Source organism: Vulpes lagopus, chromosome 11, assembly GCF_018345385.1.
Source record: "Vulpes lagopus strain Blue_001 chromosome 11, ASM1834538v1, whole genome shotgun sequence".
Lineage (NCBI taxonomy): Eukaryota > Metazoa > Chordata > Mammalia > Carnivora > Canidae > Vulpes > Vulpes lagopus.
Window position 1 is genome coordinate 12,462,564 of NC_054834.1, and position 24,765 is coordinate 12,487,328.

Below are 24,765 nucleotides of genomic sequence, written 5' to 3' on the forward strand. Positions count from 1 at the left end.
TTGAAATTAATCCCAGCTGAGGCTTCTGATGTAGACAAATGATTGGGTAAAGACACCATTGCTGAGAAGGTAGGAAGGTGAGGAGGGCGGAGAGGTTGGGACAACTGAAGAGTTCAACTGTGAACTTCTCATGTTTGAGGTGCTGATGAGTCATCCAGAGAGAGGTGTCAGTAGGCAGTTGGAAGCAAGGAGCCAGAGCTCAGAGAGTAGGTGGGGCTGGAGATTAAAAAAGTGGTTTAAGCCCTGAAACTATCTGAATGAGGTTGCCTGAGGAATACACGCAGAGATTGCTCAGGTGATAAAGCCCAGAGGAAACACCAGTGTTCCAGGGGAAGGTAGAAGGCAACAATGGGTTCTGTTTTATCTCTTTGGTGTATGACAATATAAACATTGTTTGCTTAATACTTACTGACATAGTCAAATCCAATTGAATAATGGAGCAATAAAGCCTGTCACTCCCAACCCGGGAGGTACGGGATAGTATTTCCAGAACTTCCACAGTAGAGCCTGTGCTACCAAAGTATCTGGGTAAAGGTGAAAAACAGAGAGTTTCAAAGCTGAGTGAATGCTGAAAGACTGATCTTTTCTGCTACGTCTTCTCGTTGACAGATGTCAATACAGGTCAGGGAAACGGGCTAGTTAATTTTGTCTCAATGCTGCATTCGTAGAGGACAAGTTTTATCACTCAAATTCTAGGAGCCGAAGTATTCCATGGAGCGTCTCGCTCTTTCTCTGTGAGTTTCATCAGGCACTTTCTTGTCTCCATACCACCAGAGGCCTGGAATCTGAAGGCAAAGTCGGATGTGCAAACAAAAGACTACACAAGTCAGTGAATAATAAAACCACCCGTGTTTATCAACCACTCTTCTCCAGGGGGAGTAAAGTATGCAAGTAGTAAGTGTGCATATGGCAAGTGTTTGAATGTACCTGCGGCTTTGGTCCAAAGGAACTTGGAGCTGCTCCCACAGACAAGTCGCCCAAGAGAGCAGGGCACCCTGGTTGCTTTGGGGAGCCCAGTGTGAGCCTCTGATTCTTTGAGTCCAGCCTTCTTAATTTCACACCGTTGGAGCGGCTAAGGGGCAGCTGGCACTTAGTCACAAATTTGGTAGGAATCTTGCAGTTTGTTGCTGTAACCCTGATCTCAACCCCTCCCAGCCATTGCTTTCAGAAGTCTGGTGCATAGATGAAGAACAGTTGCTGTAAAATAGAGCTCTTTCCCTCTGTATACAAGGTGTGTGTGTGTGTGTGTGTGTGTGTGTGTGTGTGCGTGTGTGTGTGCGCACGCGCACGATGCATGTCTAAGTCTAAACCTAAGGCAAGTAATTTCACGAATCGCCTTTTATGGCAGGTTCTGGAATACCTCTCATCTTTTTTTTTTTTTTCTCCTTCCCCGCAGGTGCCTCAGGGAAGAGGTTTTCTACTTAAATTGACTCTCACTTTAGGTGTGCCTTTACACACCCTGTTTGCTGCCTGCACCTCTCGACACAGCCTGGCAAATCCCGGTAAGTCCCATCTTCTGTCTCCCCGACAAGTTGGCATTTTTTGGATCAAGAGAAACTGTCAGCAAACTCAGAATTTGTTGTGTATGAGGGGAGCCAGCGTGGAGTATAAGGTACCAGAGCATGGAGGATACTCATTACTTTCACAGACTGGTTATCAGGTAACATGTACACACAGGACAATATCCGATGGGAAAAAGGGGTGCTTAGTGTTCAGTGGGGTGCAGCCGGTGACTCGAGTTTTCTGTTCCTTAAAGGAAGTTTCAAACGATGTCATGTTCCACTGCACAATCTAAATTGTGCATTATGTGAATACTTATTTTACCACGGTGATACAACTTGTGACAGTTGGGGAAATGTTCCAATTCTGCAGACCTGTCTTCAAAATATATTGTTCGTGGCTTAGGTCTATATAAGCAGTGAGTTTTAAGGAGAGCAAGGTGTCTACTCTAATTTAAGGGAAGTGAGCTTTATAGCTTCATGCATTCCTCACTGCGATGCAATTGAAAGCAACACTGTTGGAATCTAATGATTCCTGGTGTAAGGGGAGTGGAAAAAACATGTGTTACACAGATAAGGGAAAGTCAAACATAAGATTTCTATGAGAACTGTCATTTTAAAATGTCTAATATCACCCATTTGAAGTGTGCCAGAAAAAGAAGTAAGGGCTAATGTAAATATGTGGATTATAATTATCCTCTGTGTTGGAGACTACTGCGCAATTCGCGGAAGGAAAGCTGTAGAGAGGCTGTTTCCCATGCACTGTTTGCCCCCATGGGTCTACTTAGGACAGTGTTTGGACACTGCTGGCCAGCTTGGCATTAAGTCCCCCACACGTCTCCATCTGTTGCCTTCGCATCATTTTGACCAAAAGAAGAAACTCTTTGACAAGATTGTCGCCCTGAGCACAGCCTTCCAGTGAGGGCAGATGTGGTAATGTTGGTGGTCAGTAAATTAAAATCGATTAGCAATGCTGGGAAATGAGTTATTGTCAGCTTCACATATTTTACTGTTTATTGTGACATTGACTGTAGTTTAGGACCAGTGTCCTCCAGCGGCATTTGCTAAACAGTCACCAAAATGCATCCAGCGCCTTTGTAAATATATTTACATGCTCTTTTTTTTTTTTTTACAAATAATTTTCTTTTTTTCCATGAGAGTTTTTTTTTTTTTTTAGATTTTATTTGAGAGAGAGAGAGAGAATATGTGCACAGAGGCAGATTGAGAGGGAGAAGCAGACTCCCCACTGAGCAGAGAGCCTCATGCGGGCCTTGATGCCTAGGACCCTGAGATCATGACCTGAGCCAAAGGCAGACGCTTAACCAACTGAGCCACCCAGGTGACTCTGTTTACATGCTCTTTGTCCAGATCAGGGGTGATAGTATGTTTATTCATCCCAGTTACTTTTATGAATATCATTTAAACTCACCAATGAATTTAGCAAGAAAAATATTGTATGTGGCCGCTGTGAAGGTTCGCAAAGGTCAGGTCTGGTACACCAACCAGAAAAGCAACACCGGTGAAATGGAAAGCCTGATGAAGGAAGGTATGGGGGAGATGACCACCACCCCTAAAATGGGTAGTATGTGCAGCCGTGCATTTTCTGGTGCCGGGGTTATTTCAGAAAACAGGATTTGTAAAAGTTGCCAGACTGAATTAGTTTGGGACTTAGATCATCTCAAATGAGAAACAGAAAACGGGGAACAGGACCAGAGCTGAGGAACTTGTGGATATAAAGGGTGGGGTGAAAGGGCCCTGACTAGGGGCACTCTTGATATTTGGGGCCAGATAATTCTTCCTGGGGGAGGATGGAGTGCCCTGTGCATCCTGGGAGACTCTATAGCCAAATGCCTGGCCTCTGCCCACTAGATGTCAGTAGATCCCCCTGCCCAGTGTGACAGCCACAAATGTCCGCAGACCTTGTGCTCTCCACCAGGCAAACCAACCTTGTGAGGACCCTCGGCACATGTGAGAAGCAGGGATGCTGATGTGGGCCTCAGCCTTTCCAGTGTAATCAACCATAACCCACCCGCACTGAGAAGGAAGCAAGTTCTATTTCAGGAAGTAAAATTGAGTGAGTGGAGATAGAAGTAATGAACAGGGAACATCTTAACAATCTTTAAAAAATAAAATAAAAGATCTTCAAGTCAGGACAGATGAGGTGAAGTTCATGGAAGAGGCAGTAATAAAAATCAAGCTAGACTGTTATGCATGCAATTGGCATCAAGGTTGGATGCTGACATATTTTAACACAAATGCAACCTGCAATGACTTTAAGTTGGCAAATGTTTTTATATTTTTTAAAGATTTATTTATTGTTTATTTATTTATTCATGAGAGACACAGAGAGAGAGGCAGAGACACAGGCAAGGGAGAAGCAGGCTCCTTGCGGGGAGCCCAACGAAAAACACGATCCCAGATCTCAGGATCACACCCTGAGCAGAAGGCAGACGCTTAACTGCTGAGTCACCCAGGTGTCCCTGTTTTTTAAAATTTTTCTATGTACTTCTTGGGGACAAGAAGATGAATGTTTGCCTTCAGTTACTTACAATCTATGAGGAAGGTTTAGACGAGGTCATAAAATTTAAGAAACTGTTTTTTCTATGGTTATGCATTTCCCCCAGAGAAATGAAAATACCTACACCCAAACCAAAACTTGTAGATAAACGGTCATAACAGCATTATTCATAATAGCCAATAAGTAGAGAAAAATGTCCATGAACTGTTGATGAATGGCTAACCAAAGTGGTATATCCATATAATGGAGTATTATTCAGCAATAAAAAGGAATTGCCATTCTGGTAACAGCTATAATGTAGATGAACCTTGAAAATATTATGCTGATTGAAGAAGCTAGTCACCAAAGACCACACATGACATGATTTCATTTCCCTAAAGTATCCAAAACAGGCAAATCCACAGAGAGAGAAAATAGATGGATAGTTCCCAGGAGCTTCAGGAAGAGACAGATGGGGGGTAAGGGTGCCTGCCCACAAGTATGGGATCTCCTGCTGGGCTGAGGAAAATGTTCAAAAGTTAGCTAGGGTGATGGCTACACGACTCTGTACAAAACTAAAAGCTACTTTAAGGGTGAATTTTATGATATGTGAATGATCTGAGCAAAGATGTCACCAAAAAATAAAGAGGAGGTTATACTTTATGCCTTAAAAGAGGTCATAAGAGCCGTGGAGATTAGAATACCTCCAGTCAGAGAGATGAGAACTTTCTTTTTTTCTTTTTTTTTTTTTTTAAGATTTTATTTGGTTATTCATGAGAGACACAGAGAGAGGCAGAGACACAGGCAGAGGGAGAAGATCTCAGGACCCCAGGATCACACCCTGAGCTGAAGGCAGATGCTCAACTGCTGAGCCACCCCAGTGCCCTGAGATGAGACCTTTCATAGGAGAGACCTCATATATTAAAGAAAGTAAGAAAACTAAAAAAAAAAAAAGAAGAAGAAGAAGAAAGAAAGAAAACTAACCCTCTTTTTTTTCCTGTTTCCTCCCTGGAAGCTCATTAACAATGTAAAAAGCTTCTATTCTACTGGGAAAATCATTTTGGATATTGAGAACCAGAAAAAGAAGGCCTTGACCAAGCAAGCTCTAAGAAGAGCGTGCACATTCAGCCAGGGACCATCAGCTGAGGCAGAGCTCAGTGACGGGTGCCCTCACCCTCCCTCTCTGTCCCTCCAGTACCACTGCCTGGACCTGCAGTGCCTTACATGGGGGGCCACCCAGACAGCTAGGAATGCACGTGCCACAGGGTAGGTTCTTGTGGGGTGTTACTGCCGTCCCTAAGAGCAACAGCAGCTCTGATCTTCAGAGTGTGGACCTGGGGAGTTACTGAGGGCAGTGGTTCTCCAACTTGGGCTCACATCAGACACATCTGGAGAGCTTTGTAAATGCACAGAGTGCTGGGCCCCAGCCCTAGACTTTCTGAATCAATGGGTCCTGTGCTGGGCCAGTTCCCAGGTGACACTGAGGCCGCCGATCCAGTAGGGTAGCCAACATTTGGATTTGCCCAGACGAAAGGGCATTCCAAGGACCTGGGAGCCTCTGGTGCTGAAACCAGAAAACTCCCAGGCAAACTAGGATGATCTGGTCTGTGTTAAGTCCACGGGCCACATTTTGAGAACTATTGTTTAAGGAGATGAGATCAAATTCATATTTGGAAGTGTGCCAGGAATCAAGGACGACCCTCTAGGTTCTGGCCTAAGCGAGTTGGGCCATGGTAATGCCAGTGGCTCCCAAACTTTGTTGTATATTGGAATCACCTACAATCTTAAAAAAAAAAAACTACAGCTGGTACCTCCCCCTGCCGCCCCCCCACCCCCCGATATTCTGATTTGATTGGTATAAAATGTTCCCTGGCTTCAGGATGTGTAAAGCTCACCAGGTGATTCTAATGAGCAGCAAAGTATGGGAACCATTGATTTTTTTAAAAAAATATTTTATTTATTCATGAGAGACACACAGAACACAGGCAGAGGGAGAAGTAGGCTCCTCGCAGGGAGCCCGATGCGGGACTCGATCCCGAGACCAGGATCACACCCTGAGCTGAAGGCAGACACTCAACGGCTGAGCCACCCAGGTGTCCTGGGAACCACTGATGGACTAGAATGGAATCTCGGAGGAGAGTAGGTGTGTTGGCAAGTTAATGAGTTTTAGGTGTTCATCGGCCATGGGCAGTTCTCCCCCCACCCCCACCCCGCTATATATTAGAATCTTCTGGGGAGCACCCTAAACACACGTGAACGTGTGTCACTGTGCACTTCAAAATGGTCAAGATGGCAAATTTTATGTTATGTGTGTTATGTCATAAAATAAATAAGTATTTTAAAAAAGAAGTCACGAGAAAAATAATCTGCCCAGGGGTTTCTGAGGTGCAGCCAGGGCCGTGGAGGTGCTCAGCCAGCAGGGGGATTAGCGATGAGCTTGGCGATGTGTCATTCGTGTCCTCACTGGAAAACTGGTGATAGTTGTTGAGCAATTATCATAAGAGAATGGAATCTATTCCAGCCTCACTTAGGGTCCCCTCTGGTGCTCCTCCTCTCTTCTTTGGGGCAGGTCAGGCTGGCACCTGGCTGATGCATGCAGGGTGGGGGGTTCACTTCCTCATACTATATTGGCTGTCACTTGAAGATACTTCTCAGACTGAGAAGATTCCCAGCAGTTTTTTTTTTTTTTAAGGATTTTATTTATTTATTCATGAGATACAGGCAGAGGAAGAAGCAGGCTCCATGCAGGGAGCCTGACGTGGGGCTCGATCCCCACTGGGCCAAAGGCAGGTGCTCAACCTTTGAGCCACCCAGGCGCTCCACCTAGCAGTTTTTTTTTTTTTTAAGATTTATTTAAGACCCTGGGATCATAACCTGAGCCAAAGGTAGACGCTCAACCGCTGAGCCACCCAGGTGCCCCTCAGCTATACTTTTGATGAAACTCCCCCATCCTGATCTTGTCCTGGATGCAGAACTCGCGCCTGCATGCTTCGTTTTGTCAAAAGCAGGACGATGAATAACGTGGTTATACTTTTTAATAAGAATGGGCAATATGAGCAAAGTCTGAAAATATTATGCTCTATAACCAGAGAAGCTGAATTTGGCGAGATCACGGTGTACACGCATGGCCTGCAATTCAGGCCTTGAAAGTAGTCGTCTCTGGGCTGCTGAAGGCCAGCAGGACTATGCAGCCAATATCACCAGCATCCCTGTTCCTCTCCAGGGGGACATCCATCCATTCACAGGGCAGATTCCAAGCTGGAAGACGGCTTCCAGTCACCCACCAGGGGCTAACGTCTCCCTCCTTTGGGAAGGTGGGAGGGCTGCAGATGGCACAATTCTAAGGACCCGGGGTTAGACAGAAAGAAGGAGGACTGCTGTGCTGACCACAGGAGCAAACGATCATGTGAACCCAATGCCTTTTGCAGAGCGCTTGGGGGGACAAGGCTTCCTTAGTATCACACGGTTCATTACATTGCTGGGATGAAAACTGCTCGGAGGAGCACCTGGGCGGCTCAGCGGTTGAGCATCTGCCTTTGGCTCAGGTGGTGATCCCGGGGTCCTGGGATCGAGCCCTGCATGGGGCTCCCCGCAGGGAGCCTGCTTCTCCCTCTGCCTGTGTCTCTGTCTCTCTCTGTGTATCTCTCATGAATAAATAACATTTTTTAAAAGACAAAAACCAGAAATGTAGCTGGGTGAGTGACCCAAGCCACATGCCCCGACTGAGGAAAAGGCAACAAGAAAGCGCCACCTAGAAAAAGTGCTCAGGTGACCCATACAGATGCCCTCAAATGAAGCCCAGGCTGGGGGAAGAATGTAGATCACAGAAGGAAATTCACCTAAAATCAGGCATTTAAACAAAAGACTTCCTAAGGACGCTGGTGTTTGAGTTTAGGTGGGTGGCATCCAAGGGGGAGCAAACCGCATGAGAAGAGGGTCTGGGGCAGCTCGGGTGGCTCAGTGGTTTAGCGCCGCCTTCAGCCCAAGGCCCGATCCTGGAGACCCGGGATCGAGTCCCACATCGGGCTCCCTGCATGGAGCCTGCTTCTCCCTCTGCCTGTGTCTCTGCCTCTCTCTCTGTGTCTCTCATGCATAAATAAATAAAATCTTTAAAAGGAAAAAAAAAAAAAGAAAAAAGAAAACCTCTCAGCATAAAAAAAAAGAGAGAGAGAGAAGAGAAGAGGGTCTGGGGCAGAAGCAGGTGCCAGCGCAGAGCCAGGCACGTTGGCTTAGACTGACTCAACGTGGGGCCGGGGGAAAGCAGAGAGTTGGCTAGGAAAGGCCTCGAAGGTTGAAAGGCAGAAATAATTGTCACCTGTAAATACATGGAAAAGCATTTTTACGCTCACTGCTATCCAAATAGAAACATTAAAATAATAACAACGAGGTATAATTTGTTGCTCTTTAAATTGATAAAGCTTTAAAAATTCGTAATAACACTCTGTGTTGGGAAGGGCACAAGTGAGCAGGTGAGTGAGTGAGCGTGTGCACTGGGGCGAGATGTCCGCATGCAGGTTGACAGTAACATTTTGTTTTTAAAGATTTTATTTATTTATTCATGAAAGACACACAGAGAGAGGCAGAGACACAGGCAGAGGGAGCAGCAGGCTCCCTGCGGCCCGATGTGGGACTCGATCCCAGGTCTCCAGGATCATGACCTGAGCCAAAGGCAGATACTCAACCACTGAGCCACCCTGGCATCCCAGGTTGACAGTAACACTGACAGCTTCACACACACACACACACACACACACACACACACGTTTACATACACGTAGACATCCAAACACGCACATGCTCTTTGATCTGTTATTTCTACTCCATTTAGTATATCCTGGGGGGAAATTAAAGCAATATGAAGAAAGATTTAGCAAAAATGTCTATAACAGGAACATATGAGACACACAGTCCGTATCAGCCAGTAGGGGATTCATTAAATAAATTCTGGCTCCTGCCTTCAGAGCAATACTATCTGGTAATTCAAAAACCTGATGCAGGAGGGTATTTTACCTTCTCTCCTCCCACCCCCTGCAGGCATGTGTACGCTCCCACCCGTATCAGGCTTCCCCACACAGTGAGGGGCGGGGGGCTCTATCTAGAGGGACTCAGCAGAACCTACGAATGGAGACACAGGTGATCCTAATGTCCCTCCCTCACTGGGTTGAAAATAACCGACATAGAATTATATTTGCTGGTACAAAGGGATGCCTGGGAGGTATTGCTCGAAACATACAGTATCATCGTTTTTGGAAAACACTTATGTGCAAGGGAAGCAGGATGGGAGAGCGTGTGGCAAGATACCAACCCCCTTCCTCTGGGAGGTAGCCCTACCGCTAACAATTCCTTCACTCCGCCTGTCTGAACTTCTCTATGTTTTCAATAATGGGTGCATATTGATTGCTGTAACTGGACTTTTTTCCTAGATTAATAAGAGGACAAAAAAAAGGTTAAAACAAAAATAAGCAAAGGAAAGTATATTTGGTTTGTATTAGTGCCTACAAACGATTGCATTCTCTAATTTCGAAAAAATAGAAAACAAATACTGGTGAAAAATTTTATACGCTCTTATTTTTTGAGAAATTGGGCACTGTAGATGTGTTGTGTCCCTAAAGAATAATCAGATTTTCGAATCATTGAAAATTGGTGGCAATTATTGATTCTATCAGTGACTGAAACTTAACCTCCCCCCTTTTTTTTTTTAACCTAGCAAAATTGAATTTAATCATTTCCTGACGAAAGAATGCAATTTCAACTGGCCCTCTTTTGGCACCTTGGTGAGTATTCGTTGTCAAAATCCATTTTCTGCTTTTATTGAAAATAAAATTTTAGATATTGAATATCTAAAATATTTAGTGAATATGTTTTTTTAAACATATCCATCTCTTTTTTTCCCCCATTCTACTGTGTATTTTCATGGTTCTTCTGTTGCATGATTGTGTCAAGCAACTAGAAACTTCTACTCCAACATATTTACTAGCCACACATAGCTATTTCAATCATCTTTAATGGAATATTACTATCAGCAGTAAGTAAAGTAAGATACCAAAGAAAAAAATACTTTCAGATTCTTAATTTACAAATAGAATGCATTTTCATTTTTAAAGAGAGGCGTGTTGTGAATGGAGCACTGGTCCCAGTAATGAAGTCTTGTGAAGAATTTACAGGCAAAATTCCCTGTTGTGAGTAAGCAGCAGCAGCTCTTGCTAAACAGCCAAATCCTCCACGCCTCTGTCATCTTTAATAGGCTGAGAATAATTTACATTAGTCATAGAGAGGATGTTCCCAGCAATTACCCTCTTTGATCCTAACTTTTCTATAATAGCCCTGCTTCTGGTTACTCAGTACTAACTACACTGCTTAGGATCTTCTCTTCAAAGATTCATGCTGAATTTCTTCATGGTAGCAAACTTGAAGAAGCTCATTTTTAAATTTTGCGATTCCCAGACCCTGAGGCAATCTCCCAGTTAGATTTGCTGGGGGTGTGGAGGGAAGCGGAACAGCTCAAAATAGCAAATGCTCATTTGTCTTCTGTTGAAAATTGTCTGCCTTGGAGAGGTGAGCTGCAGGCCCGTGGGAGCAGAGATCCTTACGCTGCCTCCTCCCGGACAATGTAACTTAGATCTGGCCTCAGATGGTCAGAGAAGTGCTGTTTCAATCTACATCTGCCTCGGACGCTCTCTTTGGGACTGAACTCGTGTTCAATATCAGAAGCAACCACTGAGGATCACTGAACCTCCATAGAGGATAACTTCCCCACACCTTGCAAAGATTCAAAACCACAACACAGTTGCTCAGAGACCCCTCCTCAATCAGGAGACCTTTGTCTCAGGATGAAAGATCTTCAAAACCAAATTAGCTGGAGTGGAAAAAGACCTCAGGGCACCCGGCTGGCTCAGTGGGTGGAGCACACAGCTAGCTCTTGATCTTGGGGTTTTGAGTTTGAGCCCCATGTTGGGTGTAGAGATTACTTTAAAAAAAATCTCAAAAAAAAAAAAAAAAAAGGGATCCCTGGGTGGTGCAGTGGTTTGGCGCCTGCCTTTGGCCCAGGGCACGATCCTGGAGACCCGGGATCGAATCCTACGTCGGGGTCCCGGTGCATGGGGCCTGCTTCTCCCTCTGCCTATGTCTCTGCCTCTCTCGCTCTCTCTCTGTGTGACTATCATAAATAAATAAATAAAAAAAATTGAAAAAAAAAAATCTCAGGAATGCCTGGGTGGCTGAATGGTTGAGCATCTACCTTTGGCTCAGGTCATGATCCTGGGATCCTGGGATGGAGTCTCACATCAGGCTCCCTGCAGGAGCCTGCTTCTCCCTCTGCCTGTGTCTCTGTCTCTGTCTCTCTCTGTGTGTGTCTTTCATGAATAAATAAATTAAATATTTTTTTTAAAAAATCTAAGAAAAGAAAACAAAAAGACCTCACTGCAGTAGATCCTGGGTTTCTAAATGTAAGCTTACCCTGATCTAACCAAAGTCTCTAGGATTTCCTATGGTCAAACTACCAACCAGGTTAATCCCACATCATTGGCTTCGGCATTTTCTGGTTTGTAGTTCAACCACAGGCATTTATCTAAAAACTGGTGCCTAAGCACTTTGTCTTACATCTTAACTAAGAAATATTGGGGAATTGCATTGGCCCCAGGTTTTAGGAACTGGATATAAAGTATAAACCTTGTCGAACATGCATTCTTTTTAAGTTTTCTTGCCCATAATAAATAATGTGTGTGTGTGTATTTACAGCCTCTGGAACTCTGAAGTGAACTCTAAGGTATATGAAAATGCCTCATGTGTTTTAAAAAATGAGAACAATATACAAAATGAGAGATTACCTAATAAAGGTTATTTCTACAAAACGATTCTTCACTTTACAGAACATTTGCTGTGCATTTTCTTTAAATGACCAGATCTAAGTTTATGTTTAATCAGATCCTATCTTCAAGTTACATGTTGTTTTTGAGGAATGCATTGACTCTCTCAAGACATAAGCATCTGGATTCTCTGAATCCATTCCAACCTGTTGTTAATGTGATCATCTGACAGTTGAAAACTTCCACCCAGGAAGAGTATTGCTAAGGTTATCTGTGTTCAGGCATGAAGCTTTAACTGCTTATGTTGCTAGCCACTTTTTGCCAAGTATTTGAGGCCGGAAATTCATATTTGCATTTGGAATATTACATGCATAATAGTTCAGTCTCCCTAAGTCCTAAGATACTTTTATTTCTGAAAAGTACACATCTGATCAAACAAGTTAGGCCAAGTCGGGTTATAAAAACATGTTAAATCTCTAAGGCAGCAATTCCAATAAAAAAATTTCAGGATGGAACTTGTCTAGAATAAATCCCTGGAAGGGAAGTCTTAGCTAATCCACGAATAGCATTAGCAGAGATTTTTATACCTGACCTTGTCTTTAAAAGTCTCTGTTACGGGAGTCCAAATTTCTGATTGGTTATATATCTTAGAGGTCGAGTCTAGCAAATAAAAGGAGATCCAGGTTTGGATTGCTAGGTGAATAAAAGGAAAAATCCATGTTAACCAACCTAGGACCATTTATTGTATAATAAAATGAAAATATGAGATGGTGCTAACTTTCTTCATGTATCTATCTTTAAGAAGGAGAAAGCATTTTGTGCCTTTGTTTTGGAGTAATAGTAATCTTTTCAATGAGAATGAAGACAGAAAATTCCTTGTCAAACCTGATATTTGGTATCTGGAAGGAGACATTATGTACCATATTCTTTAGCTATAAAACTATGATCTAGGTATTAATTCCTGAAAATAACCACAAAATGACCAGATGAATAGAATAGGTCATGTGGGGAATGCAGACATAAGAGAAAAAAAAAACTACTTTTCAATAGCTTCTGTTTTGGGGAGGACAAGTTGAAGGAAATAAATCCATTAAATGCAAAACAAGACCATAAAAAAAAATTCTTATAGTTTCACAGTTGAGAAAACTGGAGAGAAACCAACCCTATTTCACAGTATAGGAATAATTTTCCATTTTATGCCCATCCCTCTCACTCCCTGTCTGCTGGAATCAGGGCTTGGCATAAATCTTTATGTTTCAAGGGAAAAGTATCTAAGAGCAGCTGGAGCAGGCCATAGATGTGCATATTATCTTAGGGTGTTGGGTTTACTTGATTCACCATCCAGAGGCTGATGGGGTGATTTTGAAGGGACAGAGGATTCCTTGGGTTTTTTTTCACTTCTTATTTTGAGATTATTGCAGGTTCTCGTGAGATTATTGCAGCTATAAGAAAGAATACAGAGAGATCCAAGGTACCTTTCACTCAGTTTCCCCCAATGGTAATGTCTCACATGAAGATAGTGCAGTATCACAACCAGGGAATGGACATTGTTATAGCCCTTGACCTTCAGATTGTACCAGTTGTACATGTGCTCATGTGGGTGTATTTAATTCTATGCAATTGTATTCATCACCATAGATATGAAGCAGCTCCATGACCCTCAAGGAGCCCTACTACTACCCTTTGATATCCACACCTTCCACGCTACCTCCCAAATCCCTGACAACCACAAATCTGTTCTCCATCTCTATAATTTTGTTATTGAAGAAATGGAGCCATGCGGTGTATATAACCTTTTAATTGGCTTTTTTCACTCCATGTAATTAGCAAAGTTTTAATTTTGGTGGGCTCCAATTTACTCATTTTTCCTTCGGTGGATCATGTTCTTGTTGTCCTAAAAATTCTTCATCTAGTCCTAAGCCTCAAAGACATTTTCCCATGTGTTATGGGAGTTGTATAGCTTTACAGTTTTATATATTACTCTGTCCATGACCCATTTTGTGTTCATATTTGTAGAAGGTGTAAGGTTTTGGTTATAGTTCTTTTTTTAATTTTTTTTGCCTATGGCTCTCCAATTCTTCCAGCACTATATGTTGAAAAGAATACCCTTCCTCCAGTGAACTGCCTTTGTGCCTCAAAAATCAGTTTGGGCATATTTGTGTGGGTCTGGGACTCCAGCTCTCACTATATCCCAAAGCAGCACGATTTGTTCCATGGTGAGTCTGAACCCAACAATTTAGGTTATAAAGGCGACCAATTGAATTTACATGTTTTAGAAGAAAGTTAGTTCCCAAGGATTTCTTAAATTCTCCAGATGATTTTGTACCAGTTGGAACAATAGGAATAAAAGGTGGATTAAGATTTTTCCTTCCCTGTGTCTGTGTATTAGTTTCTATTGTTTGCCCTAAAATGATACACAGAGAATTTCTAGTACATATGGGCTGTCTTGGGTGAAGTTTCCTAGATGCAGAGCTTGAGACAGGGATTCATATGTCAGTGATTTATTGAGAGAGGGCTCTGAGAAATAAGAGAATGAGGAGAGGGGAGACAGGATGTGGTCCCAGCTGGAGTGGGGCTTCCACCTCCTTCTGTGAAAGGTTCTGAGCACAAATTGCACCAGAGTTGCTCCCAGCCCGAGGCATTGGTGCCAGCCTTTTGACCTGTGTATCCATTCGTCACCAGCTACAGGCTGGCCCAGATAGGGACATGAAGGCAGATGGTAGAACCTGGCAGGCTAAGAGATTTCCATTAGGTGGAGGACACCAATAGCATCCACAACTAGGGTCTTAATGACCAAGAGAACTGGCTTTAAAAATAAATGGACTGGGATGCCTGGGTGGTTCAGAGGTTGAGCGTCTCTCTTTGGCTTAGGGCATGATCCCAGGACCCTAGGATCAAGTCCCAAGTCAGGCTCCCTGAGATGAGCCTGCTTCTCCTTCTGTCTGTGTCTCTGCCTGTGTGTGTGTGTGTGTGTGTGTGTGTGTGTGTGCGTCTCATGAATAAATAAATAAAATCTTTTCAAAATTAAAAAATGAATGGATTACTAACCTTGCAACTTAACCAGTTGCTTCTTTAAGCCTTCTGCTGCTACACTTAGACTGCCTTCTATGCAGCTGTGTCTGTTGTGTTCAAGGGTTGCTCAGTTACGTGAAGGCCCAGGATGACTGCAAAAGGGGCACCTGTCATCCTACCACTGGCGATCTCCTGGTGGGTCGTGGTGCACAGCTCACAGCTTCTTCTACCTGCGGGCTGGACAGAGCCCAGAAATACTGCATCCTCGGCTACCTTGAGGTGGGTTAGGTCTTGGGTTATTTGTTGGGACATTATTGAGTCAATTACTTAGATTTTTCCGAGTACATCGGAGGCCAGCCAGGCAACACAAAAGGAGGACACATCACTCTCCTGAACATCAGAGGCACAGGTGATATAATTCCAAGTCCAGGAACCTTGATGGATCAGAAAATAGGGAAGATCTGCTTCATCTATTTCTTTTTACTTTTAGAATTAGACAGAAAAGGCTCCTCGGTTCAGTCTTTGAAGGGAATTACTACACAACGTACTGTTCTACTTAATTGTATTAGTGATTCCCAGAATGTAGATTTAATTGACCCACCAGTGAGAACTGAAGATCCCTCAGGGTCTCAAGGCCATTACGTCAAATGTGAGTTCTCCTTGTCCTCTCTGGGGTAGAGAGGGGGCAGAGGTTGTAGAACGTTGGATCCCAATGTTACTTGGAAATTGTCTTGCTATTAAGGCCATAAGATCTCAACATGAACATATTTCGGTGCCTTTTTTTCCCCTTAAAGATCAATTTTATGTAAGGACAAGCTACTTAATAGTTTCTTCCTTCTTGGTACTCTGGGAGCAGAATAAGCATCCAAGGTCATGTAAGTATCATACCTGCCCAGAAGCCCAGGGCAATCACGTCAACCCCTTCTGAAAGAGGATGTGCAGGAAGGAAGTTGGACATAAGCCCAATATTACTGGCCCAGGCTTTTCCATGTATTGTTCATTGAAAGAACTCCTAGAGGTCTCTGGGAAATGCTTTGTATTCTAATTGGTTTCTAGTAAAAGAGGATGATTATAAATAAGTAGACAATACCTGAGCACTTAGCACTGTTCTAAGTTTGGGAAGTACTTGTGTCAGAAAGCAAATTCTCTACATGTGCAAGGAAATGACACTGTAGAAGTTTTGTTGAAATCTAGGCCAGGTGGGATGGATGGCCCCTCAAGTGAGTTTACTAATTCTAGGCTCTCTGGAAAAAGAAATAGTTCTCGTAACTAATAGTAGAAACTCTCCAATGTTGGCATTACCCATTTTATTCTTCAGCCACTGGCATTTGCTTGCTGTTGCCATAGCCAACTCATGACATAGCCTGACAATAATTAGGAGTTGATACTCCTATCTTTCAAAGTCACACCTCCAAAGATAGAAGTAAATCAAACTTCAAGGTTTGTTTTGTCTTGAGAATCCCACAGATTTTAAAATCTTAGAGCTGGAAAAAAATTCTCAAAAGATCTGGGCTACCAGTTCTAATCTACTTAAACATTTGTGCGCCACGGAGGATAATTTTCTCCCCCATCTATCATCTAACAAATTGCTACCAAGCCAATTGAACATTCTTCTCAGAAGCTTCAAGTCAACATCAACCCACAGTGTTACCCAAGTTAGGACTCCCATATCCAACAACTAAGCATCCTTTGTAGCCAGGTCCATCAAAGACTATGCTTCTTTAAATGTTTACAGACTAAACCCCAAAGTTATATATTTTCCCCAATAATTTCCATAGTATTAGTGGAAATCTTTTGAAGTCTTGACATCTTTTGATGGAATCATAGGGCTTCTGCTGCTCTTTTAGGACAGGTCTGGGGCAAGCCTCTCCATATGCAGAATAGATCTCACTTTCATTGCTCCTTAATTTCCAAGCGTTTTTCTTTTCAAGTATAAGGCTTACGGTGGCCAGTGATTCTAAGACGATTATATGGGCCTCTTGAAAGGCTGGTTTACTTTGACAGATGTTAGCCGAAATAGCCATTAAAATCACCACACATTCGTTCAACAAATTTTATTGAGTATCTACTAAGTGCCAGACACTGTTCTAGGCAAGGAGGATACAACCTTATATAAAACAAAGTTCTCACCCTCATTAGGCTAAAACTCTAATGATGGAGACAGACAATAATATAACAACAGTATATTATAGTCTCAAGTGGTGATAAAGGCTTAGAAAAATATTACAAAGCAGAGTAAAGGATAGAGAGTGGCAGAGGCATGAGGGTGGGGAGGTGATAGTATTTTAGGTAGAGACCTCTCTGAGATGATAGCAGTTAAACAGAGACCTGAAGAAGGGAAAGAAAGGAGAGGGGACCAGAGAAGAGCTTGTGTCCACAGAGTTCCTGGTGAACTCAAGGAAGAACAAGAAGTGAGTGTAGCTCCAGTCGAGTGAATCAAGGGAAGACTCCATAGAGGGAAAGGCAAAGAGGTGGCCCTGGTCAGATTGTGTAGCCCTTGTAAGCCATGGTCAAGGCATAAAGTCAGAGTTTGCTGAATACCTACCAGCGCATATGCTGTTGCAGGCAACTTCCGATGTAGGGTTATCATAAACAGCCCCTGCCTGCTTCCTGGAAGCTTTGCAAAAAGGCTCCTCCAGAGTCCTGCAAGTATGAGCCAGGACCAGCTGTGCAGGCCATTGGCAGTCCTTTGGAAGTCCTGGGGAATTTCCTTAGGAGTGTTAAGTAAGTATAGCTACAAGTAGGCACATTAAATTAGGCAAACCCAAAGGCCAGTCTTGGCAGTTGCAACCTTTGCAGGTCCATTCCAAGTAAGGTAGCTCCAATTCACTAATAAGACCTTCTAGTCTGCAAGAAAAGCGGGGCAGGCCTCTGTGTTACGAGTTGGATGAGAATCTTCTATGAAAACCACATATGTTGACATAGGGGTTTTGATCCTGGAAGTTCTTCTGCCAGAAACTATGTCTGAGAGAAAAAGGAGGATGGTTGCAGATAACCTGGTGGCCAAGTGTTTTGTTAATTTGGTGGCCAATTTTGTTAATTTCTTGCCAAATACTCAACTTCTGACTAAAGAAAGTAATTCCTACTCAAAGACCACATCCTGATGATTTCTCTACAGTTTAACATAATCTCCAGATCATCTGCCTCTTGTAGAAGAAAAAAATGAGCTCCACATAAATTTGCATTTTTTATCCCGAATGTATCAATTTATAAAATTTCTGGGTCACATTTCTATTGCGTTTGTCATTGTAGTTAAGTACCTATTGATGGAAAAATTGATGTCTTGTTATTTCCTCTGCTTTTTATTTTTAGCCAGATTGAAAGACAAATATAGTAAGTACAGCTTGTTTTCAAATTCAGATCAACAATAAGTAATTATGACCCTTTATTTTTTATTTAAATGATGGTCTTTTCCAGGGGGAGCAAAAATGCTTCGTCTGTGACTCGAGATTTCCATATGACCCGTACACCCAATCCCGCAGCCACACCATCGAGAATGTAATTACAAGTTTTGAACCAGAGAGAGAAAAGAAATGGTGGCAATCAGAAAATGGTATGATTAAGTTCCTTCCCAAGATTTCGTTTCTTTGCACTTTTAATAAGATGTCTTTCTCTCTGTATGATCTCAACGAATTCACAGCAAGGCGTCCCGTTGGAATGCAACAGCATCCATGGAGAATGTAAAGAACAGACTTTATTTTTATTCCAGGAAAGGTGACTTTCCTCCAGAGAACTCAGTGTATTTTAAGCACATAACTCAGAGGGCTCCACTCTTTCCATGTGCAGGAAGACAATATCTGTGCATCCTTTTGTTCTTTGTTAAAAAAAAAAAAAAAAAAAGAAAAAAAAATGGGATACTTAAAAGGTGCTGGTAATTGAAGCCTAAAATAAAACACACTGGTGTAAATGGAACCAACAGCCCCCCGGGGGATATCTGAGAGTTATTACCTTGTACTTTTTTTCCTTCTGCAGCACAGGCAGGGAGAGAGAAAAAGAACATTTCATTTCTTGCTGCAAGCCAAATATTTTCATATAAAAATCGAATTGAAAGGGTGGTTGGGTACTGGCTGAAGTTCTTCCCTTCTTGGATTTATGCCCTTCTCTGTTCACGAACAATTATGGTATTGAAGCTCATGCTGGCCCTGAGTATCTCTATTTCTGAGGTGCCCCGATCAGGACCCCACAGGGATTCCTCACATCCCACCCCAGCCTTGGGTCTTCTGTGCTTGAATGAATGGAGGCTGGCTCACTCATGATGGCTCTTCTTCAACACCAATCTGGAACCCTCAGCCCATGAAATGATTCCATTCACCACATCTCTATATGTGGTACTTGGGCTACAATCCCATAAATATATTTCCCACAGGGGATCTTAGACTGTTAGGGAAACGTGGGAATGAATTATCATAATATAGGAGCATAATGCAGAGGGCAAGCATTATATGAGGCTGTTTTTCTCTGCCATCCATTGGACAAGCACGTGATTGGTGTCTACTAGAAGGCCAGCTCTCTTTGGATTCTAGTTAATATTATCTAGTTGGGCTTACCTTAGTACGTGTGGGGTGGCCTTTCAACAGCCACCTGCCTTCCCGGATGCCATGTTTGCTTAACACCTGTTTTAAACCACCTGTCCTGCATAGGTTCCCCATCTCCTCACAGAAAGAATGCCCCTCTGTCAAAGCTGATTGCATAGAATAAGGGTTCTCAGCCAAGAACTTTTGAGAGGGGGGGAAAGGAGATGTCCATTCTAGAAAGGGTGAGGAGCCCTTGACCCGGAGCCAGGAATGGGGCTGCTCTCTCAGACCAAACCTTCCCAAGGAATTTACTCTCCAATTAAAAAACTGCCTCCCATTCATTGCAGCCCAGGTACTGCTCTCGGAGTTGTACTCTCTGGTACTGGAGCGCCTTGCCACACGCGTTCCTGGGCACTCACCACGTGGCTGATCCAAATTGAGATGTGCCAGCAGCATAAAACCATTCCAGATTTCTAAGACTTAGTTTGGGGGTGGGGGTGGGGAATGAAGCATTATCAATAGTAAAATAAAGCATTTTTATTGTTTTTCAAATGTTGACTACATGTTATATATTTTGGATTGATATATTGGATTAAATACATTAAAATGAGTTTTGAGATATTGGATTAAATACGTTAAAATTAGTTTCACCTGTTTATTTATACTTTTTTACATGTAGCCTCTAGAAAATCTTAAATGACACATGTGACTCCCATTCCTACTGGACTGTGCCACCTTACAGTGATAGGGTTTCCATCATGTCCAGACTGGGGCCGACCCTCCCCATCCCGGCTGGGTGAATGGCAGCTGACCATATCCATGCAAAGCCCTGGCCAGGATACTTCTTTCTTTTCCATGGTCACAGAGGAGCTACAGATCCTCACTCCAAGGGGAATGAATAGTCCAGGCTGTGGTTTAGGCTAAGTGGCAATAAAACTAGTCCAAGTGACCGTTAAGCAGCTGCTAGACGAAAAGGGTGTGTCAATTTTTACCAGGCTCTGGGTTGCTAGCATCACATTTCCATGCAGTCAGGAGGTGAATCCAGAAAAACGAGCCCCTGCCTTCCATCTATGGGGAGTGGCCCGGAGTTCCCTTGGTGGTAATACTGCCACACAGTGGCCATGCGCACGGCCACCGTAACCTGGATGTGGGCACAGTCGGTCCGGGGAAACCTAGCTTGCTCCCAAACAGCCTTCTCCTGGGCATGCAGTGTCATGGGGAACGACTGGGAAAGACAAGGAAAGAGTGTTGATCCCCAGCTGTGTGATTTCAAGCGGGCTTATTATAGACAAGCCACAGGGAGGGATTAACATGGTCAATAGGGGCCTCTCAAAATCACTGATTTTCTTCTTTCTGAGTTTTTTCGTAGGTGTTGATCATGTCAGCATCAGATTGGACCTAGAGGCATTATTTCAGTTCAGCCACCTTATTCTGACCTTTAAGGTACAGATCTGTGGGCTCGCCTGGGATTTCACTTCCTTGCTCCTGGCAAGTAGCAGAGCACAGGAGGCTTTGGAAATCTCTACTCATGCTGTGTCATTTGGGTTTTGGTCCCTGAGTGGAAAACAAAACCAACAAAATTAAGCAAAAACAAAAACCCCAATGCTCATTAGTGAATCACTTAGGTGGTTAACAAAAAAAGAAAAAGGAAAGAAAAAAGAGAAAGAAAAGAAAAGAAAAGAAAAGAAAGAAAGAAAGAAAGAAAGAAAGAAAGAAAGAAAGAAAAGGAAGGAAAAGAAAAGAAAAAGAAAAGAAAAGAAAAGAAAAGAAAAGAAAAGAAAAGAAAAGAAAAGAAAAGAAAAGAAGAGTTACAAGATAGAGCAGAAAGGAAACCACCTAGCAGTGGAGTGATAGGGGCTGCAAGAACTAGAAAAATACTTTCCAGGAGAAAAAGGCAGAAAGTGGAAATTATTTAGGAAATTACGGAAAGGTTGTGTTTGGAAAAGGTAGAAAAATGAAAGGATCCTTACTAAGCATAGTTAGAAGCCAGAGAAACCCTTTGCTGTACTCATTCCCAAATCATTCATCAAAATTCTAATTTGTCATCAGCCTGGAAGCTGAGTTATGGTTATAAAAAAAAATGACAATAAAATTTTTAAAAGGTGTGGGGAAAAGCCCCACAAGTGCTTGCCCTCAAAGAGCGCACAGTCTGGCCAAGGATACAAACATACAAAGAGATTTTAAATCATAGTGTAAAATGATAAGTGCAGGAACTGACATGTGAGCCGAATGCTGGCAGGTTCCGTAATGGGGCGAACTCTGCTCTAAGGAGTCAGAATAAACTTCTCGGCAGATTTTGGAGGAATTTGCCAGAGAAAAGTGTTCTGGTCAAAGAAAACCACATACAAATTGCTGTAAAATATCAATTACAGTGGCTTTTAAAAAACTGGTATCCTCTCCTCCTTCGATGAATAATTCACAGAGCCCACACACATCTTTTAAACAGAACCGAATTCTAGGCGAAGTAGACGCTCATCAAAGTTTGCCCCCCGATTGGAAAGAGATTTCCAGTCTCTTTGTGCTCATTGTGTGATAGGTTTTATTTTTTTATATTTTTTTTAATTTTTATTTATTTATAATAGTCACAGAGAGAGAGAGAGGCAGAGACACAGGCAGAGGGAGAAGCAGGCTCCATGCACCGGGAGCCCGATGTGGGATTCGATCCCGGGTCTCCAGGATCGCGCCCTGGGCCAAAGGCAGGCGCCAAACCGCTGCGCCACCCAGGGATCCCTGTGATAGGTTTTAAAAGATAAAGTTTGGAAAATGGAGATTGGGAAATATGAATATTCAGTCTGAAACGGATAATGAAACAAACCTGCCTTTGTGAAGCATTACAAGTTTACCTCATGTTTCCCTAGACTTTTCGGCCTGCTGCAATGTTAGTTGAACGCTCCGCAGACTATGGACACACCTGGAAAGTGCTCAAATATTTTGCAAAAGACTGTGCTGCTTCCTTTCCCAATATCACATCGGGCCAGGCCCAGGGAGTGGGAGACCTTGTTTGTGACTCCAAATACTCGGATATCGAACCCTCAACTGGTGGCGAGGTAGCATTTCCATTCTTGGATTTCCCTGATAGAAATTATACCTTTTTGGCTAATGTGGTTCATTTAAATGAAAATTTAGGTAGCATTTACTGAACTATAACTTGAGTTGTTGTTGTTGTTTTAAAATGAACGTGTCTAAATTGAAATGAGCCCTGTATTCATTTCAAACTCAGGAAGATAGTAAATGCCTCATAAGAAATAACTCTACGGGGGGGCACCTGGCTGGCTCAGTCGGTTGAGCATCGGACTCTTGATCTCAGCTCAGGTCTTGATCTCAGGGTCGTGAGTTCAAGCCCCATGGTGGGCTCCACGCTGGATGTGGAGCCTACTTACGAAAGCAAAGAAGAATGATTCTGTACAAGGGTGCTCAGCTAAGAATGAGTGGAGACCGAGACCCAGGCTGGGCACCAGGGCACGAGCACCCAGAGGAGGGAGCATCTGTTGCTAACCCTTGGGATGGGCTACCAGCACCCCTGGTGCTAAACCACCACCCAGACGGAATCTGCCAGGAGCTTCCCCTGAGCAAAGCTGGCGACTGGCAGAGGGTCAGAGGATGAGTGGGCCTGGGAGGTATTATTTTATTGGGTAGAATGAAAGAATTGGTGGCCGAAGGCAGCTCTAGAATTTGCTGCCAGACCCAGACTGATGACAACCTGCTGAACTGTGATCCCATCCCTCGACCCCAACCCCGGGCAGGAGCTGTCAGTACTTCTGTCTTTACGAACCACTTGGCCATGAAGAACCAAAATGACTATTTAAGATCTTTCACTCATTTTCATCCCTGGAACTCCGAGTCACTCAAATAATAATCTGTATCCCACGCGGGGGGAGGCAGTGGCTCGGCCAACACGCTTCCGTGCGCGCATCTTTAACCCTGCTGTTGGCGTGCGATGCTTATACCTTCACCTACGTCTGTTTTCCAGGTCGTTTTAAAGGTTCTGGATCCCAGCTTTGACATCGAAAACCCTTACAGCCCCGACATCCAGGGTATGAATCGTGCTCTCTGTTTTGGCACCGACGCCTTCCTAAAACTTTCGTGTTGGGAGCCCTCCTCGTCCCTGCGTGTCCACAGTGCACTGGGGACGTCGGGTGGGGAGAGATGCCTTGACCCGATGCCACCTAAGTGTGCCTTGCTTGGCTGTGTCGCTTTCTCTAGAACTTGTGACGTTAACAAACCTGCGGATAAACTTTACCAAACTCCACACCCTGGGGGATACTTTGCTTGGAAGGAGGGAAGAGGATGCCCTTGAAAATTACTACTATGCTGTGCATGCGATGGTGGTGCGGGGCAGCTGCTTTTGCAACGGCCACGCCAGCGAGTGCGACCCGGTGCAGGAGGCCCGCGGAGACGTCTTCAGCCCGCCCGGCATGGTGAGCTGCCCCGCGACCCCAGGAGCAGCGGCCTGGTGCACCTGCTGCCCTGTGCTGTCGGACCCCTACGTGGGCATCCACGGCCCAAGCAACAGCTTTGCATTGGGGCAGGTGTCATTCCAGCAGCTGGGAGCGGGGGCCTTGGGGTCTCCTGTGAATCCTGCTACAGAGGAGGTCATGAGCGGCGTGTATAGTTCTGATTTCTGGGGAGCTCCCTTTTTTTGTGTACTTGGTTTTTTTTTTTTTTTTTTAGGGAATGGAGCTTTGGTGCCAAGGACCTGTCATCCCACAAACATTTCTTGAAGGTACAGAGCCTGTACTCTGTGCCAGGAGGCCTGAGTGTCACCCACCACTGTAAAAACGGCCTCTTCATTCTTGCCCTAGGCACAATGAGTCCTAATCCTGACCTCTTCCCGGCTTGGGACGAGTCTTCAAAGAGTGATGTAGTAGAAGGATTGTGTTTTCTCGCAGAGTCCCGAGAGTGTGTCTACGAAATTTATTTTATTTTATTTTATTTTATTATTTTTTATGAAATAATTTTAAAGTATTAGCCACGATCAGACAAGGCTGGAGGCCGAAGTTCTTGCACCTTCCCTGTCAGCTGCCTCATATTTCCCTAGAAATAGAGCTTCTCTCTTTGAACTTGGACATACAGGGTGTTTTTCAGAAAAACCCAGAGAATCACGCATTTTTCTCCAGTTTCTTTGTTTTCTAATTCCCTCTTTTCCCTTTTGCTCTTCAACCACCCCCTAAACATACACACTCTCTCTCTCTCTCCCCATCCTGTTTGTCCCTGTGCCATGGGCTGCAAACTGTTGCCCTGAAACTAGAATTCAGAAAGGCCAAGAAATGTACTGTAAGTGTTTCCCAAACATCCTGCTTTTTTTTTCACAAGTTAAAAGCTGGGTAAGCAAATAATAAAAGATAGTCAAGATTGGTGTTGTCACTACCAAGGAAAACTGAGACCCGGAGAGGTGCCCGGCCTGCTATTTCATTTTTCACTTAAAGAACCCAACGTCC

General features: G+C 43.6%; 1 protein-coding gene across 1 annotated transcript in view; it reads left to right on the forward strand.

The window, feature by feature from the left end:
• Window positions 1–1,185: 1,185 nt before the first annotated feature.
• The window catches only part of LAMB4 (laminin subunit beta 4), a 100,735-nt gene continuing 77,155 nt past the window's right edge, over window positions 1,186–24,765 (forward strand). The window contains exons 1-9 of the mRNA XM_041722223.1: window positions 1,186–1,231; window positions 1,397–1,502; window positions 9,704–9,770; window positions 14,935–15,092; window positions 18,231–18,366; window positions 20,697–20,770; window positions 22,186–22,374; window positions 23,298–23,361; window positions 23,531–23,745. Of these exons, the coding sequence (XP_041578157.1) occupies window positions 9,737–9,770; window positions 14,935–15,092; window positions 18,231–18,366; window positions 20,697–20,770; window positions 22,186–22,374; window positions 23,298–23,361; window positions 23,531–23,745 (870 nt within the window). The 5' untranslated portion in view covers window positions 1,186–1,231; window positions 1,397–1,502; window positions 9,704–9,736. The remainder of the gene's footprint in view (window positions 1,232–1,396; window positions 1,503–9,703; window positions 9,771–14,934; window positions 15,093–18,230; window positions 18,367–20,696; window positions 20,771–22,185; window positions 22,375–23,297; window positions 23,362–23,530; window positions 23,746–24,765) is intronic.